The sequence below is a fragment of the Penicillium concentricum genome, assembly GCF_028827145.1.
Source record: "Penicillium concentricum strain IBT 3081 chromosome Unknown utg000003l_segment0_segment0, whole genome shotgun sequence".
Taxonomy (NCBI): domain Eukaryota; kingdom Fungi; phylum Ascomycota; class Eurotiomycetes; order Eurotiales; family Aspergillaceae; genus Penicillium; species Penicillium concentricum.
In genome coordinates this window covers 1,122,139-1,144,314 of record NW_026622756.1, presented here as the reverse complement: position 1 = coordinate 1,144,314, position 22,176 = coordinate 1,122,139, and the positions used below count along the sequence as shown (strand labels likewise).

The window sequence follows — 22,176 nt, the reverse complement described above, 5'->3', positions numbered from 1 at the left end:
TGTTACTCTTTGTCGCAGGCAGCTGTCGGGATTCCCACGCGTTGAGACGCGCTAATATATCACGTGCAGTGTGATCTTGCCCGTTTGGGATAGATTATATTCACCGCTTGATTATGCCGGCAGATGGTGACAGAGCGGTGCGGTTTTGGGATGCAGTCCCGCTGTATTCGATCGCGATGGGTCCGCTAGTCGGTGTTTACAATGGGGCTCTTGATGTTTGAACAATCTAGTCCTGCTACTCGCTCAACACTCAGCCTATCATCTTGAAAGTCTGACGCTGCCCAGCGTTGTTCAGCTGCGATGGACAACCTCCGGCAGGAATCTTTCAAGCAGGTATGATATGATTCATTTGGCCCTTAGGAGGAAGAAAGCTGACATGTGAATAGCTTCGAGCACCATGCATCGAACTAAGCGCTGTTGGCCTTCGTTTCCGAGGAAATCAAGCTTCCGCCGCCGATGTATCTCGAGTCCTTGAGCCGGTGCACAACTGTTTAAAGGAACTTGCGGCGAACAACACTCTCGACGAGAAGCTAGCTGAATATGCATTCTTTCCATTGTCGCACATCTTCAATGAGACGCAACGACTACCCGCACAATGCCTGGAGTCCGCCGTCCAATGTTTGCGGATCCTGGTCGCCAATGGATGGCGGCAACGGCTGTCTCCTGCAATGGGCAAGCAACTCATAATCCTGTTGACGTTGATCGTGGGGGGATCACCAAATAAAGCGGAAGAGAAGCAGCTACCGAAGCCCAAAGTCTCAGAAGAACTGTGTATTGCTGGATTTGACTGCCTCAGTGCTATCTTCACAGTCTTGGAAGGAGCTGTGCCAGAACGGACAATTTATCACGAGATCGGCACGGCAACGGTTGTTGATCAAACCGTATATATTCTGCTTGAGGGGATTGTCGATGATAGATCAGATGAGCTCTGTCTGGCAGCCGCCAGGGCTTTGCAAGCACTTTATGCTCGAGTCACGGACCGCGTGGTGCTTGCCAGCATCATGCCGCGAACTGTGTCGGCACTGGCTAAGGTTCTAAGGCCGTCAACACAAACTCGCAGGTCATATAAGCTCCTCCAGACTTCCTTGCAGATTCTCACGGAGCTCCTAAGAGCTGTTCTCAATGACCGTGTCGCCTCGGAAGTCTCGCCGCCCGACCTAGGAAGCGATAAGATAGCTCTGGATGAATCCTGGTTGAAAGCCACCACGACACAGATTAAGCTTGCGCTGGCCAACGTCATCCAGGTTCGCCGCCATCAGCGATCAGAAGTTCAGTCTGCCGTCCTAGACCTCTCCCTGATGGTAATCGAAGAGTGCCAGACCACACTTTCAGAATCTATCCCCATAATGGTTGAAACAGTTGTTGTTCTGGCGGATAAAGAGGACGAAGGGGTGAATGAAGCCTACAAGAATGCAACTCATCTTGCCACAACATACCCTACGGTGCTAGATTCTTTAAAAGAATCGCTGCATACCTGGCTCACTTCTTTCCCTCGAATCATGCAAGGCAACGATGAAACTGCTAAGCAGTGGGGGCTTCGTCAGATATCCACCGTCTTTCAAGTCTTGTCCCAAGTTCAATCTGGATCAGATTTGCTTACCAGTGGTTTGGCATCCGGTCTATGTGATAGCGTCGGTGCCGTTGTCAAGCAAAACACAAATGCTCTCCAGCCGTTGACATCAATGGATGCTGACTTCAACTGGGAAGTGCTCAGCACTGATGCTAGATCTAAGGCATTTCCACCAATTATTTTGGAACACCAAAGCCAGCAACAAACTCTCAAAGATCTACGGTCAATGATTACTAGATTGAACCTGTCTGAGTCTGGAAATGAGATCACTCGATCAATCGTCAACCGTATGCACACGACATCAAGTGATGCCGCTATTGCACCTTTCTGGTTGGCGATGACTTTCTTGCGGGACAGCACTACGGCAACAGCTGACTTTGACGATTTCATCTCTCTTGATCATGTTGAAGGGTCCATCGCATCAACCGGACGTGGCGAAATGATTGAAGAGTTGTATTATATCTCATTAAATATACTTAACGAACCATCAGTTGATGGAACGGGTGACTGGCGTACATCAGCACTCGCTCTGGAATCTGTGGCTCTCCAAGCTCAACAACTCGGCGAGGCTTTCCGACCTGAGCTCATGGACGCGCTCTACCCAACTTTACAGCTGTTGGCATCACAGAACCCCAATCTTCAGTGCCACGCGATGACATGTCTCAATATCTTGACCAATGCCTGCAACTACCCAGACACGAGTGCTATGATCATTGAAAACGTGGACTATTTGGTGAACTCGGTGGCCTTGAAGCTTAATACTTTCGACGTATCTCCCTATCCGCCACAGGTCCTGTTTATGATGGTCAAGCTTTGTGGTGCCCGGTTGATACCTTATCTGGATGATCTGGTTGATTCTATATTTGGTATCCTGGATCTATACCACGGCTACCCCAAACTCGTTGAGATGATGTTCAAAACACTAGCTGCAGTTGTCGAGGAAGGGGCCAAGAAACCGTCTTTGCTCACAATCGACGAGGGCAAAGAGAATGGCTCCCACGATACCCGCAAGTCTCAATACCAGAATCTCTCAATATCAAGCATCGCCGCGAACATTGCCAACCGCAAAGCCAAACGACATGCCGAGGATGAACTCGCAGATGCTGATGGCAAAATACCCCATCCCAAAAAGCCATGGTCAGAAACATATGACAAACCTCCTCCAGAGCCGTCCATCGAAGAGCTTCTGAATCAAGCCGAATCGGAAGAGGCACCACTCCCACCCCCCAAAGAACCAGAAGACGCCGAGAAGCCGCTCAGCAAAACCCATGCCCTCCTCCTCCACATCGTCAAATCAATCCCATCCCACCTAACCTCACCATCCCCCTACCTCCGACGGTCCCTCCTCTCAATCCTCATCGATGTCCTACCCGCCCTATCCCAAAACGAAACCAGCTTCCTCCCTTTAGTCAACGAACTCTGGCCCACTGTAGCAAGCAGAATAATCTTTCCCTCATCACAAGCAAATGAAACATCCAAATCCCTCATCGCCACATCCACGGAATCAACCCGCGATACCGAAACCCCAGACCATCAAGAAGAAACCTTCGTCTCGGTAACAGCCTGCGAAGCCATCGAAGCAATGTGCAAAGGCGCAGGCGATTTCATGGCCACGCGCGTCGAAACAGAATTCTCCCGCTGGGACCGACTGTACCGTCGCGTGTGGGAGAAAGTGCGCACTAATGCCGAGGCCGTGAACGAGCGCCGTGCCAGGTCTCAGGCTACGTCTGTCGCTGAATCAGGAGATCTGGCGTCCACTCTACAATTAGCCCTTTCTTCGTCGCTTTCGCTCTCGCCCTCGACGCCGGGGTCGAGATTCTTCACGCTGCATCACCGTCTGTGGCGTGCGTTGATTTCCCTCTTTATCACGGTTCTCTCGCATGTCCGGTTACCGTTGGAAGTGGGTGATAGGATTTGCGAGATGCTTGGTGGCTGGATTGCGCTGTTTGTCGGACCTGAGTATTATTTCATTTCTTCGAGGACAACTTTGTCTGTGAAGGATGCTGCGTCTGGTGAAGGTATGGGTTCTGTTCAGGACGCGATTCGGGCGATGGAGGCTTGGAATGTGGATTTGACGTGGTTTGTCTTTATGCAGCATCGCTTCAGAGCGGATGTGGTTACTACAGGCAATGGTGGGAACTGCGATGCTACTAATCTCCCTTTCAATGGTGACGGGGAGCAGGTTAGACTTGCCGAGGTGGTGTTTTAGTTGTTTGTTTTCGTTTATAGCATTGCATGGCATGAGTTATGACTATATTGTATTTTGCTCTACTTCACTTGTACGTGTAGTAAAGTGGCTACTGAAGTGGATGAAACTTGGGTTATTGATATCGTATTGATATTCATTGCAAAGGAGTGGCGACTGGTAAGCTAAACTAAAGTAATGGCCGAAGTGATCAGCCCATGCGAGATGGGTAGATCAGACAGAGGTCCAAAAATGCCTGGGTTCAATCTAAGAATGGACATAGATAGCAAATAACGAAGGATACATAACAGCGTACGCAACGGTTATCGTCTACTCGCTGTCTTCCTCACTCTCCTCGTCGCTCTCGGCATTCTCGAGCCACTCGATGAAGGGCTTGGCAGCCTTGTGGATCTTCTTGCTGGTCGAGATGTCGACGTACTTCTTGCTGGTCTTGGCACCCCACGCCTTGAGGGTTTCCTCAGACACAAGGTCGTTCTGGTAGTATCCCAGCAGAATGGCAGGGATCTGGGCAACAAGTTCCGGGTGGTCCTGGCCAACGAAGCGCTCGGTACCACCGAGGAAAGCCTTCTCGTGACGATCGGAGGTGATCAGCTTCTTAAGCAAACCAGCGCGGGATTCGATCTGCTTGGCGATCTTGTCGTCGAAGATGCTCTGTGCCAGCACGGCGCAAGTCTTGTGTTTGGTCTCAATGCCGAACTCCTTGGCCTTCATGTAGATCTCAACATCGGTGACCTTGGTAACACCACCCTTCTCAGCAGCGGTCTCAACGATCCAGCTGCCCAGCTGCTCGTAGGACGAGGGTCCATCAGCTCCCTCATCGTCACCATCCTCAATGACAAGAGCACGCTTGAGGTCCAATGGGAGTTCCTTGGCACGAGCCTTCACGGCCTCCTCGGAAACGTCAACAGCCCACTCATCATCCTTGATCTCAGCCTCGGCCTCGATGGCCTGGGCCTGACGGGTCACTTCATCATCGCTGTTAGCCTCGAGGGCATAATCTCCATCATCATTCTCGGAGTTGTTGCTGTCGCCAGGGCTAGCATCCTCGCCATTGGCAGCCTTCTCCTTGTTTCGCTCGCGGCGGGACTTCTTCTTCTCCTTCTTGCCACCCTTGGGGTTGTTGCGAACAATGAAGGTGCTCAGCTTGAGGCGAGGGTCGACATCGGAGCGCTGACCGCAGGCCTTGCAGTCCAGAGTGATCTTCTCGTCCTTGATGGAGACATCGGTCTCGGGGTTCTTGCACTTCTTGCACAGCACAAACTTGGAGATGAAGCCGTCAAGGTAGTCCTGGAGCTTGGGGGCGTCATGAGAGCCGTTGATGATCCAACGTTCGTCAGAAGGCTTAGCGTTGGCTTGGGCACCAAGTTCAAAGCCGAAGTACTTGATGAGATAGGCAGGGGGGCGACTGAGGGACTGGGCAACCGAGTTCAGGTTGACCACAACGGTCTTAATACCGTTGCCCTTGCCCTCGACCTTAGCCTGGAGCTTCTCCATCTTGTAGCGATAGAAGGGATCAGTGATGTCCCGGCGAATGTTGACGGTGGCCATGATGACGGTTTGATTGAGCGATTGGTTCTAGAATGGAACGTTGGGCTTGCCTAAAGGAAAGCTGGAAGGATTATGGATGATGAGGTTGTTGACGAGACAAGACATGCGTGTCAAGTTTCTTTTTTTGGGTATACGATGTGATTTCTTGGGGAAAAGTCACAACAAATCGAGGAAAGATCCGGGGTATTCAGCCACAGGATCGAAGGTGTATGCTGCAAGGTTTCGGCGCGCGAAACGTTTGCAGCTTGAGCGGCAGGTGATGTTCGAAATTTTGGACGGAGGACGAATACATAGACAAGTTCGCGGGAAACTTCTCAACGTGTTGCTTTCTGGGAACGATTGAAGTTCTTTGGGGAATCCGAGTCAGAGGTCGGAGGCCTGGCGGACGGTGGAAATTGATGGTGGCGAGGCCGAACTAACCAGTGATGGAAAATGAAGAGCGTAGAACTAAAAGTCCACGCGATAGATAGATAAAAGGCTTCGAAAATAACTCGATGCCTAGTGTTTGTGTGTTGTTGGGGCAAAGGAAAGAAAAAGAAGAGGAAAAGCAGAATTTGACAAATCATGGTTATGTCAGCGAGCACGTGCCGGGAATAACTCGGAGTATAAAGGACCATTGACAGCTGAATATAGCAACATGAGCTCCTAGTTATTTCAGAAGGGCGATTTTGAAGATCGGTTTTCAATTTTATAATTCTTTGTGCTTTAACATAAATCTTTTCTCCAATATTGAAGTATATATAAGTGAATTTTACAATGTTATATACATCCGGACGAGTACAGGCCGAACCTTCCAAGACCCCACCACGGGCACACATCGATAAACGGCAATCTCCTTCAGTCAACTTGAGTACAGTGTTTTGTGTTGTACGAATATAGCCTGCTGACCGTTTCAATTTACTATTTACTTCCGTTTGATTCACTTTTGTTACAAAGACCTCGGATCTATTTACTCCGAAATCCCCCACTCTACCTTTGTCCGGAGCCAAGACATCATGCCCGTAGATCTATCGCTCTATTTGGTCACGGATTCGACCCCGGCCATTCTCAAGGGGCGAGATTTGTGTGCAGTGGTAGAAAGTGCTTTGCAAGGAGGTGAGTGGTGCTCCGGCCTTGCCAATTATTCAACTAACCCGCTACAGGCGTAACGGTTGTGCAATACCGGGACAAAACCAATGACACTGGTCTCCTGGTGGAAACTGCCCGGAAACTACACCAGGTAACCAAGAAATATAACGTGCCTCTTCTGATCAATGACCGGGTTGATGTGGCTCTTGCCATTGGTGCCGAGGGCGTGCATCTTGGTCAAGATGATATGAGTTCGTTGCTACGATTCTACAAAGAATATATGTACTAATGTCCAATATAGACATCGAGGAAGCAAAGAAACTTCTTCCTAAGGATGCCATTATTGGTATCAGCACATCCTCAGTCGAAGAGGCCAAAAAGGCTACCGCAGATGGCGCCGACTATATCGGAATTGGTACCATGTTTGCCACCCCTACGTAAGTCCGCATCCATGGATGTCTAGTATCCCGCTATCCAGAAATAGACGCTCAACATTCATAGCAAAACCAACACCAAGTCAGTCATCGGGACGGCAGGTACTCAAGTCATCCTGGATGCCATTAAAGATTCTGCCATAGGCACTGTTTCCATCGGCGGCATCAACCACTCCAACGTTCAACGAGTGCTCTATCAGTCTCAGTCACCAAACAAAGCACTGGATGGTGTGGCCATTGTCAGTGCCATCGTGGCAGCCGATGACCCCAAAGCATCTGCCGAGCAATTCGCCGAGCTCATCAAAAATCCTCCCCGGTTTGCGCAGGCTTCCAACGCTCCTCGCGCTAACGAGGCCGAGGCCTTGTTGAATGAGGTGCCTCAAATCATCCGTAAGATGGTAAAGGTGCATCCTCTCGTACACAACATGATCAATTTCGTTGTGTCGAACTTCGTGGCCAACGTTGCCCTTTCCATGTAAGTATATTGCGCCTATTCAAGCCATTTTCCATGCTAACCATTCTACAGTGGCGCATCTCCCATCATGTCTCCGTATGGCGATGAAGCCACGGACCTGTGCAAGTTTGATGGCGCCCTCCTGATCAACATGGGGACTTTGACTAGCGATAGTGTCCCAAACTACCTAAAAGCCATTAAGGCATACAATGAGCGGGGCAACCCAGTGATCTACGACCCTGTCGGTGCGGCTGCGACACAAATTCGCCGCAGCGCAGTGACTCAGCTTATGGCCGGTGGTTACTTTGATCTCATCAAGGGCAACGAGGGCGAGATTCGCCAAGTTTGGGGTAGCAGTGCCGTTCAGCAGCGCGGTGTTGACAGTGGACCGAGTACTCTTGACGGCAACCAAAAAGCCGCCTTGGCTCGGGACCTGGCCCGCAGGGAGCGTAAGTACCCCTTCTCTCGCTGTGGTTTCATTTTTTCTAATTCCATATAGGAAACGTTGTGCTATTGACCGGAGCAACAGATTACCTCAGCGATGGCGAGCGAGTTATTGCTGTCGAGAACGGCCACCCATACCTGGGTCAAGTGACCGGAGTATGCAGCCTCTCCAACTCCCTCTTTCTAGTACACTGCTAACATGAATTTATAGACCGGCTGCGCCATCGGCACAATCTCCGGTTGCTTCTTGGCTTCCCACCGCTCTGACAGACTCCTCGCAGTGCTGTCTGGAATTCTCATGTACGAGATCGCAGCAGAGAACGCAGCAGCCAAAGAGTATGTTCGCGGCCCAGGCAGCTTCGTCCCGGCATTCGTCGACGAGCTTTACGCCATCCGCACAGCCGCGGCAAACGGTGATGACAGCTGGTTTGCCGGCCGGGCCAAGGTTCATGAGGTGAAGCTATAAATACCTAGATTAGTAGATATGTGTACATACGCGAGCAAAAGTTTGACCATAATTGAATGTTACAAAAGATCAAAAAACAGAAATATCAAGTATACCGACATATTCCCTCGGCTTCCCCGCATCTCCGACTTCTCTGATTTCCCCCCGCGAATTCTTCTTTTCTTCTCTTCTTCTACATCTACTCGAATCCCTCAATTCTCACATTAAACTACCTAACTCTCGCAATCATGGCTACCCCCACGCGTGCATCTCGAATCCGTAAGAAACCCTCGAATCTCAACGCAATGCAAATCACTAACATTGAGCCAGGCAATCCCGCGCTCTTGTATGCAAAACACCCGATATAAAACAGAGATAGCCTCAAGATCAAAACTAATTACCCGTTCCTACGACAGCATCTGCGATATCCAAGACAAATTCCGCGGTGGAATCTACGAGTTCACCAAAGTGTACGAATCCAACAATATCCCGAAACCACATACTGAAACCAAAAGTCTAACCAACCAATTAGCGTCTCAACGACAGAAAAAATGCTCCGCGCAGCCTCGTCTCTCCAACTCCCCGTATTCGTAACAACCCAAAGCCGCGCCAAACTCGGCAACACCGTGCCAGAACTCCAGCAACACCTCAACGGCCCACATATCCGAGCTGATGTAGACAAAACCCTCTTCTCAATGATAACCCCGGAAATTGAGAAGCTACTCCCAGCCCCAGGCTCAACCCCGCTCGATGTGATAATCGTCGGAATCGAGACGCACATTTGCGTGACGCAGACGACGCTCGATCTCCTCGAGCGCGGTCACCGCGTTTACATCCTCGTCGATGGCGTTAGCAGTATTAACCCCGAGGAGAGGGGGATTGCGCTTGCTAGACTGAGGGATGCTGGAGCTGTTGTTACGAGTAGTGAGAGTGTGCTTTTTGAGATTCTTGGTGATGCTTCGCACGAGGCGTTCCGGGCTGTTAGTGGGCTTGTTAAGGAGACTAAAGAGAGCACAAAGGGGGCTTTGGGTGTTTTTTCGAAGATTTGAGTTGATCAGATTTGGTTTAGAATAACGCATAGTACTTGATTATCCATACTAGAGATCCTAGGAGAGAATTAAGTCTGATATATACTGATCTCGAGCCACTTTGTTGCTTGGAGGAATAGGATGTTTGCTTTGGCTCCTTTTCAGTGACCGAAGAATATCATCTTCCTCATCAAACTTGAGACCCTCTTCACTTCCCAGCCATACATTCAACTTCACACCAGCTTCGTCACATACTTGCGCAAGCAAAGGTGGCACCTCCCAGAGTCCGACAGTCCAATCGCTAGATGTCGATAGCTCCGGGTCAGAGGTTCCTTCAGACGAGTGGACGATCATAGTGTGTAAATTTGGAAGATGCGACCTCTTATGCTGGATTAATTTAGGAATAAAATGATCGAGCGGCGCTCGATCAGCCCCCGACAAGTACTCGCCGATCCGTAAATCGTCGTAATAGACCTCCAACACCACCAGACTGCGAGGTAAGCTTTGCCAGGGCTCGGGATGTCCCTCCCCGCAGAGAAAGACGTGGTAAATGCGCAGAGTTTTAAGAGCCGTGAACTCGGTCAAGTCAATGTGAGGTCCATCCCCCAGTCCTCTATGCACAATCGGCGTCCGTGTCATTGTCAATTCCTCCAATGATGCCTTTTGGGATTTCAGTGAGCGCACAAATGCAGCACATGACCACGGCGGGATTCCGCAGTTCCCGCAACTGCAATACCATGCGCCTTGTTCAACATCGAAGTGAACTTTTTCAACGCTGCCGGCCAGCTGAATATAGTGGTTAGAGCCTCCTCGTCCGCTTCACAACTGATCAGCCTTAAACATTCGACGGGTGAAGTGCCAATATGTGAGTCGCCTTCAAACGAAGGATCCCAATCGCCCGTGTACGAACCAATGATGGTAAGCTCTCGTATGTTGGTGAACCAAAAGAATTGACCGAAATGAATAGAATCTTCACATGGAATGGTCGCTGAAATGATGTGTTCCTGGAGACTCGGATCCTCCTTAAGAGTCCGGTCTAGCAGTTGCAGCGGACAATTTTTGGCACCCTTTTCGCTGTGATTAAGACGGCCCGGGACAAATACATCGCGATAGAACATTTCCTGGAGAAAACGACTATAGGGGCGATTGGCGGCGAGCAGGAAAGAATGGAGGTTTCTGACGCTCGGTGGAGGATCATGGTCTTTCACGTAGCCATAGGCATCTCCATATTCATAGAATTGCAGCGGTGCCTGCTTCGTGTCGATTTGTAGGTATTCAGCAATGGATAGAATCACTTCCGCTGGAAGATCCAACAGACGTGCCATTATTCTTCAATGTCGCTCTCGAGGAGCAATGGTTCTGGTTTTGGCACTGGGTCACTTCCAGAAAATTGGATAGTGACGTTAAATGGAAGCGTGAAAAAGAAGGCATTGATCTTGCCAGAAAGGTGGCCTACCTCTTTTTATCATGGTGAATTTTTTTAATTTGCACTACATGCTCCAGCCCCAGAAGGCTTGCTTTAGTTAGGGATAGCTCCAAGGCTCCAGGGCTCCAAGGCTCCATCTACTGATTACTAATATTGACTAGTGCAGGTGGGACTGCCCAGGCACCAGGGCACGGACGAGGAGGCTTATATACTGAGATGCACTAGATGATATTGGCCATAGAAATTAAGTGGTAATCATAACATTTTTTTCTCATTTTTTGGTACTAAGTATGTCATGTCCGTTGCTGTCAATTCCGGCAATGATACAAGCTAAAAAGAGAACGTGATTTTCCCAGTTGGCAGCTTCGGAACCCAGCGCCTGATCCCATTATCACTTTTTTCTTGATTCCAAGAGAATTGAAACCCTTCCATATCATGTCGTAAAACCGAGCTCATTTCAGATTCGGATGTAATCAAACATAAATGCCAAGCCTAGTGTATTTCATCTAGGACGAGGCGTTGCGAGGGGCCGGGTTGAGCCATCCAAACGCCGATGCACTACCAACGGGGTTCAGCGTACCATGCTTGTCCGAAGGAGTATTTGGGTGGTGGGCAGAAGCACTCGGCTGAGACGGCCTGTCGGCCTGCTCAGCGGTAACACTGCCAGGAGCCGAAGCCGAAGTCGAAGAGTTCGCATGGCTGCTGGACTTTCGGAAGACTTTCATCTCACGTTTATCGCTGGCCTTTTTGGTAGTGGTGGCGGATTTCTTGGCATCACGACGCCATGGGCCGCCCCACGAAGGCGTATCCTCGGTTTTGGTAGGGTCAGAAGTCGGTGACTTGGCAGTGGCTGGGTGAATTTCAGCTGAATTGTGAGCATGAGCCTGCTGGTTCTCTAGGTGGGACTTGTGAGGATCGTTATTCTCGCTGCCAGGCAGACGAGCTGATGGAGGCGTAGAGACAGGCTTTTGTTGAACATTGACAGGCCGGCCAATGATACCAACGGATTGATGTCCGTTAATAGGAGGTCCCAGTATGTCGCCAGAATGGGGTGTACCAGGGGAGGTGCAAAGGGATTTGAACACGGATTCCTTCTCTGGACGCACGAGGGGGACAGATACACGGTTGTGGTCATCGTCCACCATGATCAATTTATCTTGCGAGAACAAAATATCAGCATTGTGGGCGCGCATCACATCGCTTCCAATGATGATTTGAATCGAGTTATTGCCGACTTCGGTCTCCCGAACCACGAAGCGGATGGTCAAGGAAGGGACTTGGTGAGTAGGGGTTCCGGGGCGCGATGAAGATGGGTGAATGAGTGCCTCAGGGAGATAGAGCGGAAGTTTGATGTACTGCACATCGCCTTCGTGCACGATCATGTTCTCCATCCCGAAATCGCGGACCATGGAGAGACCCAAAGTTGAGACGTAAGAGCCCGAGCAAACGGCTGCATACAGGAGAGAGTCGTTAGTGAAAGAATCAGTCAACCAGCACCGAATGATGGATGGGACCGGCCCCAGCAAGAAGAGTCCAGGAGGGGGAATCAAAGGGGACTCGATAGGCGTAGTACCAAGCAGCCGGGTGGTGTTCAGGCGCAGGCTATTAGTCCTAGCGGAATGGTGCGAGTGACCGGATGAGCTCAATCGTCCGTCAGATTGGTGGGAAAATGTCCTCTCAAGAAGCGGGTGAGTACTCAAGCTGCTACCAGTCCGCAAAGGAAGGTCATTGCTCGAACGGCTAGCCTGGGCGTTCCCGTGGATGGCACTTTCATCAAAACGAACACTGTTGGCTCGCGATGCGCCCCGTCTGGGCTCATCCTCGCCATCAAACCCCACAACAGAACTAGTCATTGCAGAATGGTGACCCTGATCGAATCCTTTGAAAGCATCCGGGGGGAGTGGAAAGCGGGGTCTGGAAGGGATGTCTTGGTAAGTGGCGAGCTGATACCGGAGGGCAGAGGTGGACTACCTGGAGCGATTGCCCCAACCGAATGCGGAAATGGCGAGACAGAACACCAAGGGCTCCTCAGTCGGGCATCGTCGTCCCGGCGACGCTCCAGTTGCGCGAGCCGTTCGCCTTGCTCGTACTGCGCAATGTGGAGCTCCTTCAACTCGTCAAAGACACGCCAAATGTCGTCACGGGAAGCAAAGGGGTACTGCGCGTCCATAGCCAGTGGATTATTCAGAATTCAAGGTCAAAAAAAGAAAGCAAAGAAATTGACGCGGGGTAGTTGAAATAGTCCACCCTAAGAGCAGGGGCGCGAAAGGCCTCACTTGAATTCGACACTTTTTCTCCAATATCTCCTTCCGCCTTCGATCTGTGAGACGGCCCACCGGCCGTCCACCCTGTCTTCGAAGGACAAATATCTGGGACCTGATCAGAACATCCAGGAGTCTAGGAAAGATAGACGAGGGTATTGCCACAGGTGAAGGGGACGCGTTTCAAGATGATCGGTATCGTAAGGAGAGATTCTTGTTGGGTTGGAGGCGATTCACAGACGATTCCAAGTTCACAAAAAGACGCGACGAGGTATTTGGTAGCGTGCGATACGTGATGCACCAGACACAAGTTGCGTCACGGGTTATTTGGCTGTCGAAGTGCGAGCGAAGCGGCGCGAAACCGAGAGCAAAGTGACCCAAGATTGGAGATTTTCAATTATGGAGGCTTGGAGAGGATGATAGATTCAAGGGAAAATTGGTCTAGGTAACAAACCTAGGAGAAGATGATTATGAGTGAGCGTAGTTCGGAGAGAACCCATTGTAACCAAAGGGCACTCTATCTGGTAGGCGGTGACGCAATAAGGCGGAGAGTAAAGTGGAGGTCAAAAGGACAGACGGGCTAGACTGGCTATAGACTGCTGTCATATTCTGTATGCTCCACTCCTATTCTATGCACTACAATGTACCTGATATTTTTCAGATCACTTTCAACCTTCCTGACAAAATTGGCGATCCAAACAATTCAATATGTTGATAGTTGAGTATGGTGCCTAGAACGTGGGAGACTTACTCTTGTACACCGCCTGCTTAATAGATTGTCTTTGTCCATTCAGTTTATCTTTACTCTTGTCAAGAGGTTACACCCATCATCACAAAGATTTTTCATAGACATATAGACACTTCAACGTTTATTCACAGGCCTCCATCGTGCCTTTGACTTCGAAGACAAGGAGTGGGAGGCGTGGAAGAGCAAGGCTCTCAGGAGATGGAAAGATAATGGCTTACTCCTGGCTTATTGGAGCCAGAGTGATATTTTGGGAGTTTGAGATGACAAAATGGAACTAAAAAACTTCTTCTGCCAACCTTGTTCTAGTCCCATTCCACAGGATTACATAGGCAGCTCGAGATTTATCTCTTAATTCACCAGAACCCAGTGGGAATCTCATTTATGCGCGAAAGTCCGGTATTTATAGTTGCACATGTAAGTTCGAGAATTCTTCATTGCTCATATCTATCTTGATAAATAGGATTAGTGCTAGTTCCTCCTTATACCGAGCTTAAGAACCCAATCTATGATCTAGACAACTCATTTCGGCGCCTCACCCCACGAGGGGAACACCATTGGAAGAGCCTCGGGAGTCTGATCGGGCCAATTGGCCTCGACTACCTTCATAAGCTCTTCATAGACGATGCGGTTACCGGAGGGAGTGAGATGCAGACCTGTATGACAAGTTAGTACAAGAAAAAGGGGAATATGCACATTTCCACTCACCATCAGTAAGAAGACTAGACAATTTCTCATTGTCCGGTGCATCACGGCTTCCAATCAGAGGTTCTCCCTCCTTCCAACCAGTGGTCTTCATGAAGGCAGTCCATAAATCCACCACGGGGATATTAAGCGCTGCACCAACTTCTCGCGCAGCCGCTGCATAAGTCTTGGTGTAGCTGGCAGTTCTGCTTGGGAACGGGCAGCCCTTTTCAGCGTCGAAGCTCTCCATTTGATATTCATTGACGGGAGGTGGGCTGATTAGAATGAGTCGCGGGTTTTGTGCGCGTGTCGCTGGGTGCTGAATGATCGTCTTCAGGTTCTCTTTGTATTGATCCAATGGCACATGCTGGTCGTGGGCTGGAACGCATGCATCATTGGCACCGAAGAAAATAGTCTATCAGATGTTCGTTAATTGGTCTTTTGGATACATTCGAGATTTCAATTTTTCAAATGGAGCGGCCGATAAGGGGAGCTTACCATGAACCGCACATTAGCGGTCTGCGGTGAAGGAAAGAATTTATCAAAGACCTTGACAGCATGCGCGGTTGTATATCCACTATTACATGTTAGCATATGGCACTCTAGTATAACCTCGGATTATCTTACGCGAGACCGCGATTGACAACATCCAATCTGCGACTGTAGGCTTTTTTTTTTCGTTAGCTTATTTGCTATGCAAATCTCTAGAGATATCAGAAGAATGACTCACATTCTTGGAGTGCAGCATGAAACGCGAAACCTAGTTCTTGGTTGCAGGCCATTTGTGTGATGGAGTCTCCGAAGAGAAGAAACTGATCATATGGCTTAAAAGCATCCTGAGTCTCGGTGGCGGTCATAATGCAAGAATATGATTATAAGATCAAATTTCTTGGGAGTTTGAATTTGAAGGGGGAATGGGGCTTATAAACAGAGAAGTGGGGGAAGTCACTCCGCGGACGAAAGGGAAATTGGTGGATCTTTCGCTTGTTGACTGAAGTTAAGGCGCGATGAGAGCCCTGGAGAGTATACATGCTTATCCAAATCTGCCTAATCTCATAATTTATCCACTAATCGTTTTATTCGTAATATTTGGGGGCCAGATCTGAGCCCCGCACTGTTAACATGAACTGAACATTTAAGATTGCTGTTAGCGATATGAATATAACTTATATAACCAGATTTGTTGCGAGCAACATAGTTTAGACCCCTCATGCACCATGAAAGTGCTCCCCTGGGTTTTCTGGAAGTAGTAAAGGTGATCGGTGTCCATCGCCACATCGAATTCAACTTTGCCAGTTATGTTCAAAGGAATTATGAGGTCGGAGAGGGTACTGGAAGATGAAGTCGCGTAGTAAGATAAAAAGGGGCCACGGGTCGAAATGATCTCGGTGGGAGATTTCAAATATTCAAAATTTCACTGTATAGAAATCGAAGTTCTTGGGTTCACCAAAGACTAGAGGAGATAGAGACAAAAATGTAGGAAGACGAAGAGTGATCGGTTTTCTCCTCGCTTAAAGGTGACAGGGGTCCATCACACCTCCAGGGCTACATATGATTATGTAGTGATCCGTGGAGGATAAACTGCGCCTGGGGGCCACCTGGGCACTTAATTATACATAGTAAGCAGCCATATAGTCCCGGGGCCTATCAAATGCTAACTTAATCTTATCTGCTAAATCAAGTTATAAACAGTTGTATCCCTCAGTTGTATCCCTAAGTAGTCACAAAGCTCAGCGCTGCCACAACCATCGCGTCAATGCCATTTCCCAAAGTCGGATGGATCGCTGGGGCGAAAAGATGCGAGTGGTTGAAAGGGAGTTGATCTAATGTGCCTTCTCGTTCGTGCTTGGCCCAGATCTTCTCGTCAGAGCCGCTCCAACCCCAGAAAACATAGGGTTTGTCGACTGCTGTGGCTAAATTCGGGAAGTCCTCACTGCCGGGGATCGCCCTACTCACCCTATGATGTTTGTGGCCAAAGCATTCAGTGAACGATTTTTGAATCGTATCCGTGGCTTCTTGATCGTTCAACGTTGGAGGGTAAGCATTGAGTGTTTCGAATACCGGCTCCTTCGGGGACCTGAAAGCCTCGCATTCGGCCTTCACAATCCGCTTCACTGCATCCAGAGCCGAATGTCTCGTCTCGTTACTCATGCTCCTGATATTCAGTTGCAGGACAGCCTCATCACCAATCACGTTGACGGTGTCACCGGCCTTCAAGCTGCCGACCGTCACCACGGCGACTTCCTCGGGGTCAATCTCGCGGCTCACAATCGTTTGCAGTTTCATCACAATGGACGAGGCGAGGACGACAGGGTCGACACATCGGTGAGGCATGCTACCGTGGCCGCCTTGACCAAAGACAGTGATCCGTAGACTGTCAGCTGCAGCCAGGAATGACCCGGATTTGCTGATAATACACCCAGGCTCCAAGGGGAAGATATGCTGTCCAAGAAAAATGTCGGGGATCGGGCAAGCATGCTTCTTCGGATCAAATAGGCCATCATCAACCATTGCCTGGGCACCGCACCCGCGTTCCTCGGCTGGCTGAAAGAGGAAAATGACAGTACCCGACCATATATCCCTCGCTTTGAGTAGGGTCTCGGCCGCACCCAAATTGCAAGTAATGTGAAAATCGTGGCCACATGCGTGCATCACGGGCTTGATGGCGTTATCTAATTGCGTGTCCTTCATTGTTTTCGTCGATGCGTAATCCAGCCCCGTCTCCTCGTGAATAGGCAGTCCATCCATGTCGGCTCGAAGCAGGACCGTCGGACCCGTTCCATTTTTGCAGATGGCGATGAGACCGGTGCCACCGATTCCCGTGCGAATATCCAAATCCGAGGACAAGCTCTTCAAATGGGCTGCGATCTTCTCTGCAGTTTCATGTTCGAGGGTTGAGATTTCCGGATTCTGATGGAATTCTCGGTAGAGTGAGTCGTAACTACCCAGGTCAACCTTATATTTCTCCAGAGCGGTCCAATCCATATTGACGATGTGGATTGGATTCTTCAAAGGCCAGAGCGTTTGGATACGGCTCAATGATATGGCTCAAATTATGTATCAGTATTTCAGTACGAGATCGTAGGAGTAGGACAAAATGCGGACATAAAACCTATCGTCATCAGCTACGGATCTTCTAGAGCTTCCAAATTTGGTTCTAGAGACGTTCGTGGGTCCTTGATAGGGATATGAAAGCCAATCATACGCTTGCTTGGCTACCTTGACCCAATGAGAACTGTGGTCCAGCCATTCCGTAAATTTAAAGATCTCGGGAGTCTTGACATCATTCGTGCATGGACTTTTGCATTGAAACCGGCAATCACGCAGAAGAGAAATAATTAGGTTTTATAGACCACGGCAACAAATAGTACATCTATAGGTACGGAGTACTACTCTTAAAATTACCATCAAGTGGTGCATCCATGTCTTAACTAATCCTTCGAGATCTACCACCTATGGCTGGATAACCACTGATCGCCCGAGTTAGAGTATTCAAGCACTCAGAGCAGCCTCATCCCGTCACTGTTTTCGAGGTGTTTGTTGATGGGCTGTTGCATCGGATTTGAAGGATTCGTATACATACTTAAAGCGTGCGTGCCCTCATCATGTTTGGTGCTCCAAGGCATCGCCTCGAGCGGTGCAGCCATTATACCGGGCGGCAAAAGGCGGCAAGGGGTGAGCACTCAACGCAAAGGCAAAGCCATGTCGCGCGGGCTAAAATCCGGTGTATGTGTAGCAGTATGCACCGGGTTTTAGCCCGTGGATGCCAATCCCCTAATCGGGGTGCCGCCGCTTTATGAGGGCGTTCAGGGTCCTGCTCAGTAAGTACTTAGGTTGTGCTCCCAGACGTTACATCGCCCCAGTCTCTATATCCAAGAAATATATCATATGCAGAACGTCTTCCCGTGGCGAGGCTGTAATTGAAGGCCTTCCAGTCTGCTTTCAGCCACCCGATTCAACCTTTATCTTTAGCAAAGAATTGATGGCAACTTGAAAACTGAACAGGTTCTTACCCTAACGCCACGGCCATATAATAGGATGGAGGTCTATCCTCTTTACCCAAGGTGCGATCACGGGACATCATAATTATATCATAACGGCGAACAACTCGCCGCAGGGTGTAGTGACGGAGAAATGATATGTGACGCCGCTGATGATTGTAAAACATTTAAGCAGAAGGATTATCCGTCGAAAATAGGGCTAGACTTCGTTAAACGATTACTCACCTAAACAATCCTCACCTGAAACGATCACCCATCTAGACCAATATGCCGAGAGAAGATAACGAGATGCGTGGCTACAAGGCGTAAGTATTAAATTCCAGGAATAAAGCATCACGAGATGTAAGGACTAAGGCTATTTTTTACAGCGCGATGAGCAACCGGAAGGTTTCACCAGAGGCAAAGCAGCATGCACAAGACATGCTCAATGAGCTCGGCGGTGATCAGGCTCGCGAGGAAAGATACCAGGCAGAAGCCGAAAACAAAAACCCAACGAGGGTCTCAGCTGGGCTTAAGGCGTTAGTATGACCTCAAGGGGAACTTTTCAATGTCTACTAACTGGTCCGTATAGCGCGCAGCATAATCCGAGAGTGACGGAGGGCGGGAAGCAGAGAGCTTCTAAGAAGATGGAAGAGAGAGGTGCCCCGGAGGAGTAGACAACTTCTGTGTGGTTACTTGCTATATACTTTTACATAGTGAATGTATATAAGCGCGGCACTTGTTGATATCTCCCCATCGTCATATAATTAGACTCATAGACTTAAATCTAACTTTTCTTTCATAGTTCAAAAACTTCTGATACATAACTTTATTGCTTCATCCCATCTGCTAGCGTAGATTCAAACTGGTTATGGGCCCGCGAACTCGCTATTTACATGTCAAAGCCAGGCCAATCCCCGATTATATATCGCATGAACTAATCGATCACATAACAACGCATCCTGACCCATTATCATTCTTTCGTTGCCTTGGTCCCAACAATCTCCCTAAACCTTTCCTCGATCGTGAAGGAGTCGGTGTTTCAGGTTCACTAGGAGTAGGAAAATTTTTTTGTCGAAAGCCTCTCAGAATATCATGCAACGCCTTCTCCACATCTGTGTTTTGCTTTGCAGATGTTTCGAAGAACGAACAGTTCAATGACTTTGCAAGCATTTGGCCTTCTTCAACCGAGACTTCGCGCTGGGCTTCCAAGTCATTCTTGGTACCGACCAAAATGACGACCGAATTGTACAGAGGGTATGAAGGATACGTTGTTGGAGGCCCAGCAACCCTCATCTCCTCCTTAATCTTCTTAATCCAATTGTCGTGGGCCTGTATATCAGAAAAGGACGTCCGCGAAGTCACGCTGTACGCAAGAATGAAGGCACTCGCGTCACGTATAAAATTTTCGTAGAGGGCGGTGTATTCTTCCATTCCCGAAGTCGTCAAGATGTCAACCATACAAGTCCAGCCATCAACAGCTACCATTGCCGAACAGGAATCACCAAGTGTTGGATCATAGGTAAACTCCTGTGGACAAAGCTAGAAACGCCTTCGGTTAAAACGAGCCTGAGGGCGTTAGGATAGGTGAATGACAAACCCGCTTAGCTAGCGCTGTTTTCCCAACACCATCAGCCCCGATAATTAACAGTGTGATGAAGGGCAACCTCCCAGACATGTTCACATATCATAGCACCCCGGATATGTGGACGGTGGGGGATATGTCGCAAGGAACCTAAGCTGTGGTCTCTATTAATGAGTTTCGGCCCCTCAAAGCACACCCGTTTATCATCGAGCCCCTTAATGTGTCATATTTTTTAGCGCTTATCCCGTAACCGAATGTACTTTAGTTGGGGTAATTTTTGCCGGCTTTTGTAGCGAGTAATGCACGAATCGTAAGATAGTTTCAACGATTGCTTACTTTAGGATAACCCAACCATAAAGTTCAGTTTACCCCTTGGTGATATTTAAGAAAAGTGAGTACTGAAGGTAGGTGCAATATTTGATCGCGGAGGACGGTGTATAGCGCTAAAGCTGGCATGCATGCCTTAACTAGGAAACCGTCGCGCGGCCTAAAATCAGTATCATCCACCTGCTTCTCATGGCTCTATTTGGCAGCCACTTGGTGTCCAGACCATGTTGGTGGAAATACCCTACATGTAAAGCCGTTGCAGGACATCGAGATACCTCAGCCTGGCGGTCTTACAAACCCGGTCGAAAAGAGAGATTCAATCAGGTATGATACCACAAGCTAGCTATTATGAAACCCGAAATAAATTTAATGTTTATTTCTAAACTGTGGTCCAAAAAGGCCGTGAATGGGAAGGGCGTTCTCCGACTACGCAGCAGACTTAGATGAGTCTTTGCGTTGGTATTCCAGAGCAACTCTCCTGTTCAGCCAGTCTCCAGCAGTGATTTCATCCTCCCACTCCAAGGATGACCATCTGCCTTTAACCTCGCAACCCGGAAGAGGTTTGATAACCAGATCAAAGTCGGGTTGAATAAAAAAGCCAATTGAATATCGCTCAATCAACGTAGTATCACCCACATCGCTGTACTTCAAATGATGAGGAGTTGAGACCTGATGCAAGGAGCTTTTCCACCTCCCGTTGGACTGTCTTTCCAGCATATCGGCAACTTGGACGATAACTGTACCCGGCTTGGGGAGCACCGGCCGGAAGATTCCGGCCTCTTCATCCTCAAGCTCGAGTCCACCAGACATATCTTGAAACAGCAAAGTGAACTGCCCATAGTCTGTATGGGCATTCAAGCGAGTCGAATCTCCAGCTGCTAGGGATCGAGCCGGCAAAGATAGATAATGGTTCCAGCCGAATGCGCTGCGATTGAAGTGCGGAGCTTGCTGCTTTCCAAGGAAATCTTTGTCCGGAATACCAAGAATCTCACAGAGGTACTGGAGAAGTTGAAGCTCTTGCTCTATACACGCATCCCACCACTTCTTGGTGAAGGCTTCGAATCCGGGTAAGATTTCTTCCGGAAGTACTCGATTCGGTATGAAGCTAGGGTTTGGTATCTTGCTTGGGTATGGATCTCCCGTTTCCAAAACTTCTCTCTTCTCCGCTGGACCAGTTTTGCGTATGCGCTCGATTTCATCTTGGTCCCAAACACCTTGGCTGGAGACAGTGGTACCAGCAGCCGCCCAGCCACGGTGGTTAGATATGTCGTGAGGATGCTGAACTAGTGCTTTCACATCATCCGGTAGATCAAAGAAGCGTTTGGACTACAATGAGTTAGCAAAAGTAGAGTATAAAGGTGGAAGATAAAGCACAGTACCCATGAGAATGCCTCTTTTACGAGATCTTGACCAATGCTATGGTTAGAAAGATATATAAGTCCAACCGACTGGAATGCATCGTCTAGTTGCTGAAGAGCATCCTTGCGCTGTTGTGGAGTGCCAGCCGAGAGGGTTCGGAAGTCAATCACAGGGACTTCTGCGGGTTCCACAACTTGGATTCCGACCATTTCGACCTTTTACCGTGGCTGATGGGAATGAAGTTGAAAAGGGTATCAGATGGCTTTGGAAAGCATGAGCAATTATCGAACACGACGGTTTTAAATAGAGAAAAAAGCAATCTGCGCAGGATAGAGCTAAAGTACTCTACGTGGCTGGCCTGATTACTTTCTTCCCAAGCTGAAGATCTGCATAGTCAGACACGTCGAAAGACGGTGTAGTACAAGGAGATCGATGGGTTAGGATGCATCACCAATGATTGCGGGGCCATTTGGCTGATACATCGTGGATATATCGGCATATGTGATGTGATGGAGATGGTATATACGCTGAGATGCCAGCGCGAGAAAATGACTCGTGTGCACACCACAAGCTATATTGGCAGTAATACCCATATCAATAATCATTGTTCAT

The 22,176-nt window shown here is 49.0% G+C and overlaps 11 protein-coding genes across 11 annotated transcripts; 4 read left to right on the top strand and 7 right to left on the bottom strand.

Annotated features, from left to right (window-relative positions):
- Nucleotides 1-300: 300 nt before the first annotated feature.
- Nucleotides 301-3,779, top strand: N7517_008267 (uncharacterized protein; the record flags this gene model as incomplete). The annotated part of the gene is made up of 2 exons (XM_056725997.1): nt 301-333; nt 387-3,779. The coding sequence occupies 2 exons, from the start codon at nt 301-303 to the stop codon at nt 3,777-3,779; spliced, it is 3,426 nt and encodes a 1,141-aa protein (XP_056576848.1).
- Nucleotides 3,780-4,085: 306 nt separating this feature from the next.
- Nucleotides 4,086-5,324, bottom strand: N7517_008266 (translation initiation factor eIF5; the record flags this gene model as incomplete). The annotated part of the gene is made up of 1 exon (XM_056725996.1): nt 4,086-5,324. One exon carries the CDS (start codon nt 5,322-5,324, stop codon nt 4,086-4,088), a length of 1,239 nt encoding a protein of 412 aa, XP_056576847.1.
- Nucleotides 5,325-6,319: 995 nt separating this feature from the next.
- N7517_008265 (bifunctional hydroxyethylthiazole kinase/thiamine-phosphate diphosphorylase) lies at nt 6,320-8,190 on the top strand (the record flags this gene model as incomplete). Its single annotated transcript, XM_056725995.1, has 7 exons — nt 6,320-6,419; nt 6,467-6,643; nt 6,694-6,829; nt 6,894-7,301; nt 7,353-7,729; nt 7,780-7,880; nt 7,936-8,190. The coding sequence occupies 7 exons, from the start codon at nt 6,320-6,322 to the stop codon at nt 8,188-8,190; spliced, it is 1,554 nt and encodes a 517-aa protein (XP_056576846.1).
- Nucleotides 8,191-8,417: 227 nt separating this feature from the next.
- Nucleotides 8,418-9,218, top strand: N7517_008264 (uncharacterized protein; the record flags this gene model as incomplete). Its single annotated transcript, XM_056725994.1, has 3 exons — nt 8,418-8,515; nt 8,586-8,639; nt 8,702-9,218. The coding sequence occupies 3 exons, from the start codon at nt 8,418-8,420 to the stop codon at nt 9,216-9,218; spliced, it is 669 nt and encodes a 222-aa protein (XP_056576845.1).
- Nucleotides 9,219-9,275: 57 nt separating this feature from the next.
- N7517_008263 (uncharacterized protein) lies at nt 9,276-10,522 on the bottom strand (the record flags this gene model as incomplete). Its single annotated transcript, XM_056725993.1, has 2 exons — nt 9,276-9,810; nt 9,882-10,522. The coding sequence occupies 2 exons, from the start codon at nt 10,520-10,522 to the stop codon at nt 9,276-9,278; spliced, it is 1,176 nt and encodes a 391-aa protein (XP_056576844.1).
- Nucleotides 10,523-11,129: 607 nt separating this feature from the next.
- Nucleotides 11,130-12,793, bottom strand: N7517_008262 (uncharacterized protein; the record flags this gene model as incomplete). The annotated part of the gene is made up of 2 exons (XM_056725992.1): nt 11,130-12,502; nt 12,574-12,793. The coding sequence occupies 2 exons, from the start codon at nt 12,791-12,793 to the stop codon at nt 11,130-11,132; spliced, it is 1,593 nt and encodes a 530-aa protein (XP_056576843.1).
- A 1,358-nt stretch (nt 12,794-14,151) lies between these two features.
- N7517_008261 (SGNH/GDSL hydrolase family protein) lies at nt 14,152-15,170 on the bottom strand (the record flags this gene model as incomplete). Its single annotated transcript, XM_056725991.1, has 5 exons — nt 14,152-14,285; nt 14,338-14,728; nt 14,812-14,890; nt 14,941-14,980; nt 15,044-15,170. The coding sequence occupies 5 exons, from the start codon at nt 15,168-15,170 to the stop codon at nt 14,152-14,154; spliced, it is 771 nt and encodes a 256-aa protein (XP_056576842.1).
- An 856-nt stretch (nt 15,171-16,026) lies between these two features.
- Nucleotides 16,027-17,298, bottom strand: N7517_008260 (hippurate hydrolase; the record flags this gene model as incomplete). The annotated part of the gene is made up of 1 exon (XM_056725990.1): nt 16,027-17,298. One exon carries the CDS (start codon nt 17,296-17,298, stop codon nt 16,027-16,029), a length of 1,272 nt encoding a protein of 423 aa, XP_056576841.1.
- A 1,283-nt stretch (nt 17,299-18,581) lies between these two features.
- Nucleotides 18,582-18,970, top strand: N7517_008259 (Con-6 family protein; the record flags this gene model as incomplete). The annotated part of the gene is made up of 3 exons (XM_056725989.1): nt 18,582-18,619; nt 18,683-18,832; nt 18,886-18,970. The coding sequence occupies 3 exons, from the start codon at nt 18,582-18,584 to the stop codon at nt 18,968-18,970; spliced, it is 273 nt and encodes a 90-aa protein (XP_056576840.1).
- Nucleotides 18,971-19,238: 268 nt separating this feature from the next.
- Nucleotides 19,239-19,971, bottom strand: N7517_008258 (uncharacterized protein; the record flags this gene model as incomplete). The annotated part of the gene is made up of 2 exons (XM_056725988.1): nt 19,239-19,835; nt 19,894-19,971. The coding sequence occupies 2 exons, from the start codon at nt 19,969-19,971 to the stop codon at nt 19,239-19,241; spliced, it is 675 nt and encodes a 224-aa protein (XP_056576839.1).
- A 660-nt stretch (nt 19,972-20,631) lies between these two features.
- On the bottom strand, nt 20,632-21,773 carry N7517_008257 (Oxoglutarate/iron-dependent dioxygenase; the record flags this gene model as incomplete). Its single annotated transcript, XM_056725987.1, has 2 exons — nt 20,632-21,531; nt 21,585-21,773. The coding sequence occupies 2 exons, from the start codon at nt 21,771-21,773 to the stop codon at nt 20,632-20,634; spliced, it is 1,089 nt and encodes a 362-aa protein (XP_056576838.1).
- Nucleotides 21,774-22,176: the final 403 nt, after the last annotated feature.